Consider the following 18,847-nt stretch of genomic DNA (forward strand, 5'->3'; position numbering starts at 1 on the left):
GTCAGCACCAACACACATACACTCAGGGCTCCCTGGCCCACTCGCCATTCCTCGAACAATTCAGGTTCTTTCTGGTTTTCACACCTATGCACTTGCTGCTCCTTTTGCTTAAAATATGCTTCCTTTTTCTGTTTGTCAAACTCCAGTTAGTTCATCCTTGAAAACTTCCTTCAATTTTACCTCTTTTTGGTGCTTTCTAACGATCCCCCAATCAATAAAATTTGCTTCTTCTTCCAAGCCTGTCATGTTGCATTGCATTTCTCATAGCATTCATCAGATTAAATCACAAGTATTTATTTAGAGAATGCTTTCCTCATTCAACTATGAGCCCATGGAAGCAGGAGCTGTGGCTGGTGTCTATGTATGGTGAATGCTTAGCACACTGTCTAGGTTATGGCAGATGATGGAGAAAAGCTAAGAAATATTTGGTGTTTGAAATGTGGTTTGAGCCATGGATAGGATTTGACAGACACACGAACAAAGGCATGAGGCAGGAAAAGTTCTGATGACTGACCCACTTTCAGCCTCCCAAAACCTGCTCTAGCAGTTCTCTGGGCCATGCTCTCTTCAACTAAACGTTATTTTGCTCTTTTTTTTTTGAGACGAAGTTTCGCTCTTGTTACCTAGGCTGGAGGGCAATGGTGCAATCTCGGCTCACCACAACTGCTGCCTCCTGGGTTCAGGCAATTCTCCTGCCTCAGCCTCCTGAGTAGCTGGGATTACAGGCACATGCCACCATGCCCAGCTAATTTTTTGTATTTTGAGTAGAGACGGGGTTTCACCAAGTTGACCAGGATGGTCTCGATCTCTTGACCTCGTGATCCACCCACCTCGGCCTCCCAAAGTGCTCGGATTATAGGCGTGAGCCTATTTTGCTCTTTTGAGTGGGGGTCTCATTCTGTCGCCCGGGCTGAACCTCAATGGCATGATCATTGCTCACTGCAACCTTGAATTCCTGGGCTCAAAGGATCCTCCTGCCTTATCCTCCTGGGTAGCTCGGACTACAGCTGTGCCTCATCAGGCCTGGCTAATTTTTAAAATATGGTTATGTAGAAATGAGGTCTCCCTTTGCTGCCCAGGCTGGTCTCAAACTCTTGTGCTCAAGGGATCCTCCTGCCTTGGCCTCCCAAAATTCTGGGATTACAGATATGAGCCACTGAGTGCAGCCAAATGTTATTCTGCTCTTAACCTAGGTTTTTCATTGGCTTTATTAACTGTTACTTGTGCCCCAGGCTCTGTTTTCTGGTAAGAACTTGATAGAACAATCAGTGCTAAATGTTAGTGTATACATATAACACATAACTGTTCATGTATACATATAAAATATGCTTTACCTGCTCATTTCACTAATGCAAAAACAACCATAGGTCAGACGTTGTGTTAAAAAAAAAGTTTCTATAAAGACACGGATGTTAATGTTTCTCATTACCCTCAAAGAAAGTTTGTCATGAAAAACTTTGGAATCGGAAAAACATTTTTTAATTTTCTGGCAATTTTATTAGACAAAGAATTATGTAACCTTTGATGATTCTCCCTTTCACATGGATAGTAACAAGCTCAGGGTTAAATTTTCAGTCATAGAAAATACAGATGTTTTTAGCTAAAAAAATATTTTTTTGCTTAGTTTTTTTTTTGAGACCGAGTTTTGCTGTTGTTACCCAGGCTGGAGTGCAATGGCGCGATCTTGGCTCACTGCAACCTCTACCTCCTGGGTTCAGGCAATTCTCCTGCCTCAGCCTCCTGAGTAGCTGGGATTACAGGCACGCACCATCATGCCCAGCTAATTTTTGTATTTTTAGTAGAGACGGGGTTTCACCATGTTGACCAGGATGGTCTCAATCTCTTGACCTCATGATCCACCCGCCTCAGCCTCCCAAAGTGCTGGGATTACAGGCTTGAGCCACTGCGCCCGGCCTTTTTTGCTTAGTTTTATTCAGTCAGCATTTATTTATTGAGTGCATACTATGTGCTAGGTACTTCTTTTATAGGTCGGGAACATAGCTGGGAAGAAGATAGATTCTCTGCCCTAGGGTGCTAAAATTCTAATAAGAGAAAGGACAGAGGTAGTAAATTGAGAAAACATTTAAAATTTGAAATTTACTTGGTTTGATCTTCTATATTTTCTTAACTGATTTTGGGCAATACATCCGCAAAGTAGATTTGAAAGTTGTTAGCGTGCCAGAAACATAAGATAAAATAAAATGCACATTTGCATGTTAATGTTCACATCTACAGGCCATCACTGTTTTGGGAGGTCCACTCTCGGCAGGGAGGGTGGTGAAAGTCACAAGAGGAGGACATTTCAGTTCCTTCAGATTGTTACATGGGGACAGCTGCTGTGTTACCTCATGGTGCTCGGAAGGCAAGTTCTCCAAGGCGAATTTTGATATTTATGCATAATGCCAAACTCTTCATCTTAAGCAAACATTTGGTGAAACAAAGGTTTGGGAGCGTTGGCAAATACTGTGAGTCATTACAGAATCCTATCCACCCTGAATTGTCAACAGGCTGCCGCTTATATCCTGATAAAGATCCTGGCTTATTCTAAGCAAATATTGCTTTCAAATGTAAACATCTATGGTGACCTATTTTGTTAACTCCCCGGATGTATCTCAGTCTTTCTCTTCCTTTTTTTTTTTTTTCCTCTTTTTGGCAATAGGGGCTCATTCTGTGTTCCCCAGGCTGTAGTAGTGCATGATGAGATCATAGCTCACTGCCACATTGACCTCATGGGCTCAAAGGATCCTTTCGCTTTAGCTTCCCAAGTAGCACAGCTAAAGTGAAAAATCAGGATGCTACCAAGTGCTGCTAATTCTTTTTTATTTTCTGTAGAGACAGGGTCTCCCTTCATTGCCCAGGCTGCTCTTGAACTCCTGGCCTCAAGCAATCCTCCTGCCTCAGTCTCCCGAGTTGCTGGGATTACAGACACAAGCCACCAGGCATGGCTATTTCATACCTTTTTAAGGAATTTTATGCCACTTAATTTATACATTGTTTCTAATTGTAATTTTGTGGTTTGCAATTTCTCCCTAACTTAGTATCATCTGAAGTCTGTTAGATTCATGTTATACTATAAAATATAGAGCATATAAATAAGTTTCACTGGTATGTATATTACACATTAGATGTAAGTAATTTTATGAATCTGAACTTGGCATGACTATCCTAATATTTTGGAAAACATTTATTTTTTAGTTCCTGAATACGTACTATAGGTATAAATGTATATGGTTCACATTCACACATGAATATACAAAAGATTGAAAAGACAGACAAATTTAAAAATTATGATGGCCATTTGCTTTTAAAGTTGCTGACTTTTGGGGATAGATTACCCGAAAGCCAGCTCTATGATATTTGGGATAATCCCCCATGTTGTCGGTTAAGAAATAGTTATAGGGGACTGGGCATGGTGGCTTATTCCTATACTCCCAGCAGTTTTAGAGGCTGAGGCAGGAAGATCGCTTGAGCCCAGGAGTTCTATACCAGCCTGGACAATGTAGTGAGGTTTCATCTCTACAAAAATATAGAAAAACAACAACAACAACAACAACAACAACAAACAAACAAACAAAAAACTTAGCTGAGCCTTATGGTGTGTGCCTGTAGCCCCAGCTACTCCAGAGGCTGAGGTGGGAGGATTGTGAGTTCTATGATCATGTCACTGCATTCACGCATGGGCAACAGAGTGAGACTCTGACTCGAGACAAAAACAAACAAGACTTGTGGGACACCCCCTGGTGTGAACCCCATGAATCAAAGCACTATTGACTGTTGAAATGCCAAAAGATATCTTTGACTTGGAGGAACTTGGGAAGACAAGGAATATACATGGGAAAGAGGAGAGTCTAGTAGGAAGAATTCAATGACAAACAGTACAGGTTGTTCCTATCTAACAGTTTGGGAGTTACCTGCTTTCAAAAGTGAACAGTTTAATCCTCAGAGCAATCCATGGAATACATGTTATTTTTCTGTTTTATTGTTTGTATTACTCACAATAGCAGCAGTAAAAGTTTCACTTATTTGGCCCAACCTGAGCCACCAGAAAGTGGCAGACTCAGGGTGGAAGCCTGCATTTAACTGCAGAGTTTTCTTTTCTCGTTGGGGATGTTATAGGAAATTAAGAATATAGATAAGGGGAACACTCTTGAAGTCCGCTCATGAAATACTTTTAGAGTTGTTGAAGAACTTCTACAATTTTGAAAGAAAAAGTTTGATGTTAGAAAAAGGCTGACAGGCAGTAAGGGCCACTTAATAGCGTTTACCACATTCAGCAGATTCTTTGGAGAGTCCAGATGAAATAGCAAAATTCCCATGGTCATTTAAACATGTATATATAGGTAGGAACAAATATACGAAAGTAGTTGGAATAACATATACCAAACAATCAACCCTGACTACTTCTGTGGTGGGATCTAGGCAGGGGTAAGAGATGGAAGGTGGGACATTCAGGGGGATCCTTTGTTGCTTATGTTGTAATTTTTGAAAAAAAGTTATAAGTAATTTTTAATTTTAGATTTAGCAGTTTTATTTGTTTTCATACTTAAACAATTACTCAAAAAGTAATACAAACTATTGATGTGAAGATTTGATATTAAAATATCTTTTAATAAAACCTAAACTATGAAAACCGAAGTTAGAAAAGCGTTAACACTTAATTTTTATGCTTGAAAATCACCAGCAACCCCTACACTAAATCTGTTCCCTCCTTCCCTCCTTTCTTCTCTCCCTTCCTCCCTGTTTTCCTTCCTTTCTTCCTTCTTCCCTCCTCCCTCCCCCTTCTCTCCCTTCTCCTTTCCTTCTTCCCTCTCTCCCTTTCTTTCTTCTTCTTCTCCTTCTTTTTTTTTTCCACAAAGGGTCCTTTAGGCCAAAAGTCAAACATGAAAGATTTACAAATTTTATGCTTGATGCAGAAAATGCACTCTAATTTTATACTTTATTTCTTAATAAATACACATGGATTATTTTCCTTTCTGATTATTAAATTGTCAGTACAAGAAGATATATAATTGTCATTTTCTTTCTAATTATTAAATTGTCATTACAGGAAGATATATTTATCCTACAGTTTTAAATATCTCTTTAAACAGCATATTTAACCTCAATTTCAAGGACATAATCTAATAGTTCATTTAATGCCATAAAATCCAAATAAGATACGTTACAGAGTTTTTGAAGTTATCCACGTCTTCTTCATCTTATCAACTTTATTCACCATACTGAGTCCACTGCAAATATTTAGATTTTGCTTCTGAATTATCCACTTCCACTACCATTATCTAACTCAGGGCTTTATTCTTCTCACTTAAATTCAAAAGCTATTTTTACCAAATTTCCCTCTATATTCTGTAATATGATGATTTAACAGTTAGAAATTTTAGTCAAAGATGCTTTGTTTAGTCTTTGTTTTCTTTGCTGGAATTTCACCAGGACACAGTCATTAACTCTAGATGGCCTGAATTGGAACTGGAGCTCAATAATTGCAATGTAGCCTCACACATATTGTTTAAGAAGTGGAGGAGCTCTTGTCTTGGCCTTGCAGATTTCACTTGGTATCTCTTGAGGAACTTGTCAGATTTATTTTTAAACCTGAACAATGATTGCACTCTGCATTTTTTAAAAATGAGATAAGGAAGTCAAAGTGATTGTACTTGACCCATGCAATCCAGATCCTCATTCTATTGTAAAATATGTTATAAAACCAGTTTTAATATTCAGCTCTAACAACAACACAGAGAAGCTCAGAGGAAGAACTGACACAGAGGTCCTGCTATACAGACCCTCATCCATACCAGGCCCTAGGATGCCGGAGGCCTCATTTGTTTTCTAGGAATGTGTAATCATGCATTTACAGGGCAGTTACTGGCCAGGTAAACCTCATTGGCCTTTTCTACTGTTAGCAATAATTTGTCAAAAAAGACTTTGGTTTTTAAAATCTGAATAATTGAGGTGAGTATTTAAGTACTTACTGTGAGAAAAAAGATTGAAAGGCATGTTTATCATGCAATGAGGATTTAATTTCTGCATGTATGTGATTGAATAGATTTTGAATAGCTTTATATTGCCAAGAAACGGGCTTTATATGTCATCACATTATTCATACTAAAAGGCAATTAGTATTTTTAGCAAATGTTAGCAAGTAATGTGAGCCTGAAATCATTTTATATCAACCTCCTATATTGGATTCAAGACAATTTCATGTGCAACTTAAAACAAAATGATACAAATTACACTGTGATGTTTAAATTTGACTGGACTCCAGAGACTGCACTGTAGTTTCCCTTAGTAAGATTTATCTTATTAAAAATAAGTATGTAAATTATATGCATGAATATAATTTAAAATACCTGCTCTTTCTAGCCCAACTCATTTAATGATGTCCAGTGAATTACTTTTGGAATCTTTTGAAAGTGTAATTAACCACTTATAATGCTACTGAAATCTAAAGTCTATCACTTGAAGCCATCATTATTTATTTAGCTTAAATATGGGTGAGGGTCTAGAAAGTTGCATTTTTATTTTCTGTGAAACATAACACATACACAGTCTTGACAAAAGCTGGCTCCATAAATACATTTAATCCTTTTGAAATTGATAGTGCCAATTTAGCAAGCTTGAGCTTATAACAGAAAGTGTAATTCTCTGACAGCAAAGGCAGAGATAAAGTGGGCAGGCAAATCATACGTATTATTTGTTTTTGGAAAGACCACAAAATTCTTATTACTTTTCCTCTCCAAGCAAAAGAATAGTTAAGATATCTTCTAAATAGTATCATATCCTCAGAAAAAACTAGTGTTATTTTTTAGTTTTTTTTAAATTCCTTACATTTTATGTTGCCCTACTAGTTAGTATATTAAGACACACCTCACAGACCTTTTCAATGCTTGGTCAATTTGAAGACTCCAGAGATGTGATGAACTTCAGATGAGCATTTCTTCTTTTCTGGGAGAATGGAGGTTAGTCTTGCCTATTCATTAAAAACTGCCTGGTCCGTGGTCACTTTGAGGCAACTGTGGCCTCAGACTCTCATCTGTCCTCTTCCTCCACTCAGCTATATTTGGTAACTGAGCTCATGTTTCAGCAGACTGCCATGATCAGGAATTCCAGCAGCGGGCTGGGAAGCACCCCCAGGGCTGGGTTCTTAGAAATAAAGCCACTTAACATAGAAGGAACTATATTTATGGATCTGATAAATATAGGATTCAAACACGTTCTTCTATATTTTGGACTTGTAGCTGGAAATCACCACCTGCCCTGTTAACACGTTCTGAATCAATTTAAAGTATAGTATGTGACTCCAAGTAGAAAAAGTGACCCTCCAAATGGAAGCTCTGCTTACTGTGATCTTCTCTGTGCATTTAAATTTTGTTCAGCTGCTAGATGATCCTAAAACAGGAAATTCAGTAACTAAAAATTTAGCCACCTGTCAAATTGAGTGGAAAGTCCCATTGTTCTCTTATTTCATATTGCTAATGAAGAATTGATATCTGACTATGGTATGTATTGAAGACTTTGTCTATAATAGTATTAAATAAGCATAAACACACAGGGACTGGATCTTGTACACACTGCAACACTGAGTTCTTAGTTCAATGCCTAGGATATCATGAGCCTCCAGTAAATATTTGTTGAAGAAATAAATAAATGTTTAACGAATATCTGCAGGAAAAGTATCAACCCTTTACAGTTGCAAAAGTGTTTCACAATCATTTAATATTTTGATCTTTCAAATGACAAATAGAGATAGAAAGACTCTAGTATTTCGATATTTAAAATAAACAGAGGTAGCAAGAAGAGAAAGCTTTTCTGTTCAAAGTTCAGGTAATAAAGTCAAATAAAAGGGGGCAAAAAGAGCAACACAAAAGCTCCCAGTTAACTTGGAAATCGAGTGCTCTGTCTTCCTTTGTCTGGATAAGACCAACACGTTTGATTCAGTTTAATATCTAAAAATGTCTTTTTTTCAGATGGTAGAAAATTTGTGAAGGTCTGTTATTGTACTTTTCTTTATAGGCAAAAATGGTCCTTTATAAATGGTCCTTTCTGGAACTGGATACATCCTTGGGTCATTTCATCTATTATATTAATGAATAAGTGATTTTAAAATTTATACTTAGGATGGTAAAACAACTCTGGTTGATTGTCTTAGTTTGTGCCATTATAACAAAATGCCACAAACTGGATAATTTATGAAGAACAGAAATTGATTTCTCATCATTTTGGAGGCTGGGAAGTCTAACATCAAGGTGCCAGAGGTTTGTTGTCCGATGAAGTTCCCGTCTCTGTTTCCACTATGGTACCCTGAGCATTGTGTTTTCACATGGCAGATGGTAAAAGGGAAGAGGGGTCAAACTTCCTCCATCAAACACCGAGGGCATTGAATCCCACTCATGAGGAGTCCTCCTGAATCACCTTCTAAAGGTTACACCTCCCAACACTGTTGCATAGTGGATTAGGAATCAAAACCTTCAAACCATAGCATTGATTTAACTCATATTTATATCTACTTTTTCCTAAAGACATAAGATATTTTACTATTACAAGATAATAGCAAAAACTGAAAAGGGCAGAAATTGGGAGGGAAGAAAATAGAAGATATAAGAAATGAACAAAATTATTTTTCATTGTGAACTGAAAGGCAGTTTTCTAATTTATTTAGATGCATACTTATGCATCTAAATAAACCATATATTGGTTTATATGGGTGAGATTAGATGCATAAGTATGCATCTAAATAAATTAGAAAATTGCCTGCAGGAGGAAATGCAGAAAAGAAGCAAGTGATTCACCCCATGGAGTTTCAGAAAGGCTTGAGAACTGGAAGCACTGAAACCATCTTTAGAAATAATTTTAACTGGCAACTCTGATTTTTGCCTCTACCTTCTAGTGAACTGTGAGTCTCATGGTGAATTCCAGAGGCAATCATATTGGACTACTGACCAGATGAGGCCTCTTCCACATTTCTTTGGATTGCTTGATTCCTAAATCCTGGTATAACACCAGCAAAGTGATGAAGCCCTAAGAAGAAAAGAGAAAAATACAGGTTGTGGTCCTGAAAGAGGCTTCAAAGCTGTATAGGATTTTACTCAAAAAGACAGAGAAATGTGACTTTGTGTGTGTGTGTGTGTGTGTGTGTGTGTGTGTATTTTAAACAGTGCAGTAAACCCAGCTTGTTTTAAAAATCTTATAAGAATTTGAGAAACAAAAGTTCTTTTCCTTAGAAAATTTGCATCAGAAAAAAATTTAGAAAGTTTGACCAACACACTCATAAGTTAGTATAGCAAGGTCCAATTGAGGGTGAGATTAGTGTGTGGACAGTAATATCATTTCTCATGCACATTCTTATTTTCCGCCAGAGCCCATCTCTATGTAGACCAAGGTTGGGAAAGTGGGTCTGTGGCTCTTTTGTGGGGCTCCAGTTCAGCTTTCAGATGGTTATTTCTTATAGAAATTCCTGCTCTTTTGAAGTACTTACATTTGCATCAACCATCCTTCATTCCAGTTTTTAAAATTAAGACTTTGGATCTAGTTGGGCTCTTGGTTCTCTTCTTCAATCCACACCCTGCCATTAATCTAGGTGACTCAGCACCCATTTGTCTATTCTATACCTTGGCATATTGGTTTTAGACCTGCTTTTCTCAATGAATCTTCGTCTCCGTTCTTCTTCTTACAGATCACACAAACAGACCTCCTCCCTCTCCAAAATGAAGTATAACTTATCTACTGCTTCATAACAAATCACTGAAAAAATTAACATCTTAACACAATACATATTTGTTATTTCACACAGTTTCTATGTGTCGAGAATCCATGAGAGTCTTAGCTGGGTAATTCCAGAGCGGGCTATCATGAGACTGTATTGAAGATGTTGCCCCACCTTCTTTCACGTGGAAGCATGGCTGGGGCTGGAAGATCTGCTTCCAAGGCAGCTCACTCACGTGCCTGGAAAGTTAGTCCTATTATTGGCTGGAGATCTGTTGACTTCTCTGTGTCACTACCTGAATTTCGTCACTTCATGGCAGCTGGATTCTGCCATGATGCCTTTTTTTTTTTTTTTTTTTTTTTGAGACAGAATTTGGTTCTTGTTGCTCAGGAGTGTAGTGGTGTGATCTTGGCTCACTGCAACTTCCACTTCTTGGGTTCATGTGATCCTCCTGCCTCAGCCTCCCAAGTAGCTAGGATTACAGGTTCCCACCACCATGCCCAGCTAATTTTTTGTATTTTTAGTAGAGACGGGGTTTCACCATGTTGACCAGGCTGATTTTAAACTCTGGACCTCAGGCGATCCACCCACCTCAGCCTCCCAAAGTGCTGGATTACAGGCGTGAGCAACTGTGCCCAGCCCCATACGTCTTTTATGATCTAGCTTTGGAGGTCATATTTCATCTTTTCTGCAGTATTCTTTGGTTTTGTACAAATGGGCAGTATCCACTGTGGGAGCAGACTGCACAGAGGCATGAGACCCAGTTGGCAAGAAAAGGCATTGGTGGTCATCTTGGCATTGTCTACCACACCTCTGTTCCATTTAACCCATCAGTCCCATAGCCACCCTGGGGCATGCTCTGTTTTCCAAAATTGCACATTCAAACATCTTGTTATTTCACCATAAACTTTCTTCCCCTAGCTCTTTCATGCATTGATTTTTCTTCACCAGACTTTCTAGGCTGTAGATCACTCTGTTTTGAGATTATCTATCAGTATGCTTCCCAGCTGCAGGTCAGTCAAGGATACTGGTTTACAAACTTTGTTTTAGGAGATAGAAACTCCCAGGCAGCCAATAGAGAAAGTAAAGATTTCAAAGCTTCCTCGAGGAAAGGGGTGTGCAAAGGAATGTTGCTGACTTGCTCATTCATCCCCCTTTGACGTTTTCTTTCTCTTAGGATCCAGGAAGTTTGAGAATCCAGAGTTTCAAGAAACAGGTCTACTTACCACCTTTTCATTTTTTTCCCTCTCTTTATTCCTGGTACAAACCATCAGCAAACAAAAATCATGGAGCATGTGAGCAATTGATAACTGAGAAGTCTAATCAAGAAACACACTAAAAACGGAGGCGAAACACTTGCAGAATTGTCTTCATGGTCCATCTGGTGATCCTGGGAACAAGTGTCTTTCAAGCCATGACCAGTCTTTCTACTTCTTCCTCATATTTTGTATCTGGCTTGCGTACATGTCACAGACTCAGGTATGGCCCCAAAGACTTGTCTGGTTAAACTGGTATGCCCATCTGTACATAGCAGTGAACTCCAGATCTGTCCCTCATGAGCTTGATTTTATGAACTGTGGTTAAATCTGCTGCATAAATGTAGCTTGAGCCTCTGGGTGGTCCTTTCATCACATGTTTTTGCTACTTGGGATGTTTGCTAACTAGTGCATGTGCACAAAAATGAAGAGAGAATCATAATCTTACTCTGATAGGTAATAGAAGTAGAATTGAAATAGTCTGAACACAAAATCTATGTTTATATATGAGTATTGGGGTATAGTTAGATATTATGATCTTTAGAAATAATCTCATTTTCTATCTGCCTTATAAGGGTCCAAACGTAGAAAAAAGTATATTAAGATCTTTAGAAATAATCTCATTTTCTATCTGCCTTATAAGGATCCAAACGTAGAGAAAAGTATTATTTAGAGTGAAAAAGCCAGTAACATTAATTTCAAAAGCAAATGTTGTTGAATTTAAGCAAATAAAATAAGACTTGGAAGTTACAAAGAATAACATCATTGTATCATTATATTATCCTTTATCATCATTATGTCATTATTCAGTAAAATAAAATTGAATAAAGAGAGATGATTGCACATTCGTGTTTTGAATAGTAAAATTAAATCTGAAAAAATACTAATAAATAAAAGCCAACAGTATATTAAAGGAATAATACACTTTGGACAATTGGGTTTTAGCCATGTCTTAAAAGTTGGCTTAACATCCAAATATCTAGCATTTAATTCCTCATATAACTCAAAAGAAAAAAGCCATATGATCAGCTCCATAGATTGTTAGTGAGTCTTCAGACAAAATTCAATGTCTAGTACCAATGAAAAAAGACCTTTGTGAGAAGTGAAGAGAATGGTTCTACTTTAATATTATATATTAAGGTATAGGTGCATCTGTGCCTGTGTATACATACACACATTTATCCATACACACATATGATATAATATAAAGATGTGAGATAAAACACCAAGGAATACTAACAACTAATATGCAGATTTTAATGTATACTAAAGAAGAGAAGGGAATGAAATAATGAAATAAATGGAATGCTATATCCTGTTCTTATATAGGAAGAAATGATTTTGTATTTCATCAAAATAATCTACAAATGTCATATAATCTCAGTTAAAATAACATTTTTGCCATGTACAGTGATTCACACTTGTAACTTTCGGAGGCTGACAAAGGAGAATTGCTTGAGGCCAGGAGTTCCAGACCAGCCTGGGCAATATAGTGAGGCCCTGTCTCTAGAAAAATTAAAAAATTAGCTAGGCCTGGTGGTGTGTTCCTGTAGTCTCAGCCACTTGGGAGGCTGAGGTGGGAGGATCACTTGAGCCCAGGAGTTGAAGGCTGCAGTGAGCCATGATTGTCCCACTGTACACCCCATTCTTGGTGACAGAGCAAAGTCTTGTTTCTAAAAAATAAAACAAAGATAAAAAATAAATAAATAGTATTGTTTGCTGGACCTAGAAAAACTGACACAAAGGTTTTCCTAGACAAATCAGCATGGTGAAGTATCCAGGAAGTTTCTGTGAAAAGGAATACTAAGGGCAGAGGAGGAGCCCTTCAAGGCTATTGGATACTAACAAACTTCTTAGGGCCAGACAAGGAATGGAGGAATGGATGAAATAAAATGACACATTTTATTCTTGTATGGAAAGAACATTATTTTGAATTGGCAGCATTTATTAAATAACTACATACATTTTGATTTATTTCTTGGCCCTGTTCATTTGCACTGACTTACCCCTCATTACTAAAAAACTGGATTCCTGTTTCACTTCATTCAGCAAATTGAAGTTCTTTTGGCTCACACGAATTGGAAAAAAAATCACAGTGGAAGGGATAAATATGTATGTAGTCATAGAAATATATTCAAGATAGATTTAGGATAAAAAAAAGTATACACAAGAGTGTGTTAGAGCAACATATTTGTACGTATAATTATATCTTTTTATAATTTCTCTCTTTCTCCTGATATATGAAAATATTTTAAAGCTTTCCTTGAAGACAACAAGTTAATTGTGGAGAGAAAATGCATTCTGACTGGGATGTGAATAGGATTGTATGGGAGACTTGACTCCAACGTAAATGCTGTATTGTTATTTTAAAAATGGCATCAGAGGGGAAAAATGGCATCAGAGATTGTGTTGACTGTTAGTTTCTTACTGTTTATGCTTTTCCCTATCAATAATTATAATTTTTAAAATGTGCTTTCTAAGGTACTAAAATAAGAAGTGATATAGAGATAAGATATGCCAAATACAGCAGTAAGTGAAACAAACACATTGTATACTAATTATTATATCTAGAAGGTAAGATTAAAGGAAACTTTCATTTTTTTTGGATGTAAAATTTGCATGTGTTTGCATTATATTTAATCATCAAAAAATTTGCTGGGCTCAGTGGTACATGTCAGTAGCTCCAGCTGCTTGGGAGAATGAGGTAGGAGGAACCCCTGAGCCCAGGACTTTGAGGCCAGCCTGGGTAACATAGTAAGACCCCATAAATCCAGTCATGAGCCTAAAGTCCATTTAATTTAAAAAAAACCGTTTTTAATTGTTTAATCCACTAGGGAGTAAAATGTTTTGAAGTCTTTGCATATAAAATAGAAAATAATCAATTAAAGAATTCAGTATGTTTCTATTTGGAGAATAAAGACACTTTACTAATTTTAAATATCTTAAACCAGATTTCCTGTACTGTGGATCAGCTCTTGTGTGCTGATTTGCAAATCAGACCCATAAGCAAGTGAACCATATTCTGCACATACTATATGAACATTCATCTTCATCTGGCTACCTTTAAAATGTCATAACCTTTGATCCACTCTATCTCTGATCTGCTTCAAGGACACAATCCTCGCTACAGTAAACACTTCATGTAAAAACACGTTTAATTCCATATTACTTCTAAAAGCAAAAAATGGAAGCAACCTAAATGTGAAACTTACGGAATTGCTTAATAAACTCATGGAATTGTAAAGTAGCCGTAAAATAGGATTTTTTCTGATGTGTTTATATTAACGAAGGAAAAACACTGATTATATTATGCTAAGGGAAACTGGAAGAAAATAAATAGTCTTTGAAGTCTGAATTTAACTTAAAAAAACTTACGACTCTGCATGGCTGAAAGTTTTAATGCTTTAAATTGAGTTGCTTTGACATTTTACAACCCATTAAGACATCACTAAACTGTATAGGGCAATTTTTCTCCCTCCACTAGAAAGAAAAGGCAAATCCACCAAGATAATTGGTTATTTAGAAAGGCTTTGACATTTATTTGATCTCAATCAAACTGAACAATATTTGGTGTCTCTTAACATTGGCATTTTATATGCCTCATGGAGATACTTAGTGATATTCAACAACCTTGCAAATGGAGTGGATGCTGCCAGACAGCTACGAACAGCTGTAGAACAATTTCAGAAGCTGCTTACCCAAGAAGTCTAATGGAGAAGGTCATGGCTGTCCTTGCCTGTGAAGCAAACAGGAAAGAATATGACAAAGGAGGAAATCAGCTGTTGAACCAAAGAATTTAAACACTGAAAAAATGCCAACAATTGAAGACAGTTGCTCTGTCACAGATAATCCCAAGGACTGTCTATACTCTACTTTTGTCAGCCTAACAATTTGCTCAGCTATTGCTATTTTGGGAAGGAATTTCCACCAAGCTGGCATATCTTCAGCCCCTGAGGTTTCCTCTGATGAACTGATCAGCAGGTGTTGAAAAAGCCTGTTGCAGAAATATCACAGACCCAGTGTGCTCATTTGACTTCTGTAACTGTGACTGTAGTTTCATCTGAATATATTGTTTCTTAAATAGAAAGGCTTTCTGCAGGGAAACATCAAAACAGATTATTTATGACATTTTTAGGTAACTACTTTTCCAAAGAGACAGCGCCTGCATTTGTTAATATGCTTTATTTTTATGAGTTATAAACCGAATACTGTACTAATGATTATACAACTGAAACCTAAATTAATATAACACAGAATAAACTTTTCAAATAAATGTTGGCATTATAAGCCTAAAAACGCAGTCAGGCCTCCATATCCATGGACTTCGCATTTGGTTATTCAACCAATGGTGGATCAAATATATTTTTTAAATGGAATCATACAATGAAACATAATACAACAATGAAACCTAAGACAAATAAAAACAATACAGTATAACACTATAAAGCATTTACGTTGTAGGTGTTATAAGGAATCTAGAGATGATTTAAAGTATATGGGAAGTTACGCATAGATTATATAAAACACTACACCGTTTTTTGTAAGAAACTTGAGCATCTGTAGAATTTGGTGTCTGCAGGGGGTCCTGAAACCAATCCCCCGTGGATACCAAGGAACCACTGTAATCGTGTTTTTCTAAGAGATAAAGGGAAATTGAGTGGGATTAAGGCTAAGTTATCCAAGTGCACCTGATTCCTGACAAGACCAGTCTGAATGATGAGCAGGACTTTGAATTACTTTGACAGAAGTAATTTTGAGGGAATAACATGTAATATAATTTGAAATAAAGGTATAGTTAACCTTAAAAAGAACATTATAACTGAATATTGTGAATGGGGTGAATTTGTTAAATGAATAACTTTGATAAAGTTTTCATGCACAGGCAAAATGTATTCACGAGATTTCTACGTAGTGATCTGCTTTTACTTTGAAATTTGTAGTTCTCAAAAGACTTAAAAAAATAAAGTCCATACTTAACACTTAAAAAAAAAATATATATATAAATATAAAGTGCCCACTCAATCATCAGTGATGTGAGCACCCCAGAGCCAGGAGTTTCCATAGAAGTGTTCACCTAACTTCCTTACCCTCAGTGAGTTGTGAGAGGACCTCTCCTGAACCCACAAAGCAAGTACAATCAAGGTCCACCTTCCCATTCATGGACTTTCCCCTCTTCATTGCCTCACACAATGTCATAGCTGGAAGAGTTGACCTTGTCTGACCTCCCAAGAGAAGATGTCTTATCCAGGGTCACAAAGCTACCAAGTTTCAGCTGAGTTGAGAAGCAGTTGGCCCTATTCTTTGACTCTCTGGGCTACCCCAGCCTGGGGAAGTGCTATCAGTGTGAGGCCCATGGTCCCTGAAAGCATCACAGAAATAGGAGAAGATGGGGAGAGAGCTTCTCCCCTCCTAGTGAAAGACAGGAATAATCATTAACTTTGCTTAGTTAATGATCCCAATAAACAAGTGTAGCAGATGAGTGAGAAGAGAAGGAAAGAGAATTGGACTTGGGATCCAGGAGCTGAGATGACCTTAGGGACACTCTTCTGCCTCAGGCCACCCTGAGGAATTGGGAGCTTCTAACTGGGCTGGATGGGCAGATATTACTCACTGGTGCTTGTTCCTGGCATGAAAAGGTGACTGAGGGAAGTGGGGAGATTTTTTTTTATTGCATTTTAGGTTTTGGGGTACATGTGAAGAACATGCAAGATTGTTGCATAGGTACACACATGGCAGTGTGCTTTGCTGCCTTCCTCCCCATCACCTATATCTGGCACTTCTCAAGTGGGGAGATTTTTAATCAGGCAACCACCATGGGGGTGGACAGTAAGTAATAAGCAAAGAAATGCAGGTCAGTAGCAAAAAGGGAGAAGCCACGTCCTTTGAGCTTTTCTGAGAAACCCAAGTGGTATGCAGCTAGAGAGATGTGGCTGGGGATGACAGTGGGTCAGAAACTTGGCAGGAGGACACTGATCAGATCAAGTAGAAAGCCATGGAGGGGAAGGATGAGGACCTCAGTGATTCCTCTGAAGAAAAACAAAGTAGCTTTTTGGGAGTAGATTAATTCAGTTCAAGGGAGTGAGCATGGGCAGAAGTTATGAGTACAGAGAGGTGGCGTTTTGCAATATGAATCAAGAGCCTGCTGAATCATGGAGGGGTGAGGACGTTGGTGATAGGACAGACTGCTCCCAGGGCAGATGGGCTGGAATGTAATCAGTGCCCCACAGAAAGGACCAAGGTCTACTGTCCCAGCAACCCGAGTTCACAAGGCTGTAGGATTGAGTCTCAAAAACCCGAGAGATCAACTGCAGGGCATACCCTGCTCCCTGGCCTGCTCTAGTCCCTGTCCCCATCAAGGTCACCTCGGATGGGAGTGCTAGGGTTTACCTGCCATCTGTCTAAAGAACTGACTCTGAGGCAATTTGTTAAACACACTTAGGCCATTAAACTTCTCCCCATACACCAACATAAATTCAGGTGCTAAATGTAAAAAACAAAACAAAAAATAACCATAATAAAAGACATGCAAAGCTTTTTTTGTTCTATGGTGGTGAAGGAGTTTTCTACCCATAAAGGCAAACAAAGAAAATATAAAGGCATAGTGCGATAAATCTGATGACCTCTAAAAGGTCCTAACTGTAAAACTAAAACAAAATCCTCTTTTAAAATGAAGAAATGGCAAGTGAAAAAAATGAAAGGAAACCTTGGCAAGCTGAGGCCTTGCAATTCAATAAGAAAATGAGCAGTATATTTAAAATTTATAAAACAATAAATATATGAAATAACATACAGTCAACACTCTGTATCTAAGGTTTCTACATCCGTGGATTCAACTAAATATGGATCAAAAATATTCAGAAAAAAATCATCTGTATTAAACATGGACACTTTTTCTTGTTATTCTCTAAACAATACAGTATAACAACTGTTTACATAGCATTTACATTGTGTTAGGTATTATAAGTAATCTAGAGATGATTGAAAAGTTATATGCAAATATGCCATTTCATAAGGGATGCGAGTATCTGTGGATTTTAGTATCCATGGGGCTCCTGGCACTAGTTCCCCATGGATACCTAGGAATAACTACATATTACATTAAGTTGACTTAATTTTGTCTCAAAAACTGTCAAAAAAGCAATTAGGACATTAGCAGAAGTTATGAGTAAAGAGAGGCGGCATTGTGCAATGTGAGTCAAGAGCCCGCTGAGTCATGGGCTGAGGGCTGAGGACGTTGGTGATAGGGCAGACCGCCCCCAGGACAGAAGGGCTGGAATGTAATCGGTGCCCCACAGAAAGGACCAAGGTCTACTGTCCCAGCAACCCAAGTTCACACCTAAAAGCAAGGTAGGATCAAGCCTTCAAAACCCTTGCATCTCAATATATTCCGCACATGCATAACGTCATGAAATTAAGTGTCTGGAGCACTAAAGGCCATGATCGGCTGGGGTTGAAACTCGAATTCCAAACATGAATGAGCTTGATGACAAAACTACAGAGCATTCTTCTTCTCCATTTAAATTCTTTGTATGATTGGGCTTTCAAATGTTCACACTGGACACTTACACTATTGGACATTTTTCATAACATGAACGTCTCAGGACCAAAACGCAAAGCCTGTATCCTCTTCAACTCCATTTTTGCACGTCCAGTACCTTGCCAAAAAGGAAACCCTGCACACCTCACCCCAGGCTTTCAGAGCGCTCAGCGTGCTGCGTTTAACCTCAGCCCCTTCGGTTCCTCGTGTGGAGTCCAGATCTCTCTGCTTTCCTTCCTTTACGTTTACAGGCCTGTCCCAGATGGCGCAATGCCGCCTCCGCTCTGATATCCCTGAGATCCTCAGAGTAAATCAACGCACTGGGGCCCTTGCCTACCCAAGACCTAGGTTCTG

The 18,847-nt window shown here is 38.0% G+C and overlaps 1 protein-coding gene across 22 annotated transcripts in view; it reads right to left on the minus strand.

Moving 5' to 3' along the window:
* The window catches only part of PALLD (palladin, cytoskeletal associated protein), a 469,895-nt gene that overhangs the window by 450,741 nt on the left and 307 nt on the right, over window positions 1-18,847 (minus strand). For 8 of the 22 annotated variants that reach the window (XM_078366290.1, XM_078366299.1, XM_078366287.1 and 5 more), the window contains exon 1: window positions 8,878-8,938. In XM_078366290.1, the coding sequence (XP_078222416.1) occupies window positions 8,878-8,923 (46 nt within the window). In that variant the 5' untranslated portion in view covers window positions 8,924-8,938. Of the gene's footprint in view, window positions 1-6,864; window positions 7,015-8,877; window positions 9,016-14,654; window positions 14,693-18,847 lie in introns of those variants that run through there. The other 14 variants (XM_078366296.1, XM_035292689.3, XM_078366302.1 and 11 more) reach the window with 3 other exon arrangements.

Source organism: Callithrix jacchus, chromosome 3 (genome assembly GCF_049354715.1).
Source record: "Callithrix jacchus isolate 240 chromosome 3, calJac240_pri, whole genome shotgun sequence".
Classification (NCBI taxonomy): Eukaryota; Metazoa; Chordata; class Mammalia; order Primates; family Cebidae; genus Callithrix; species Callithrix jacchus.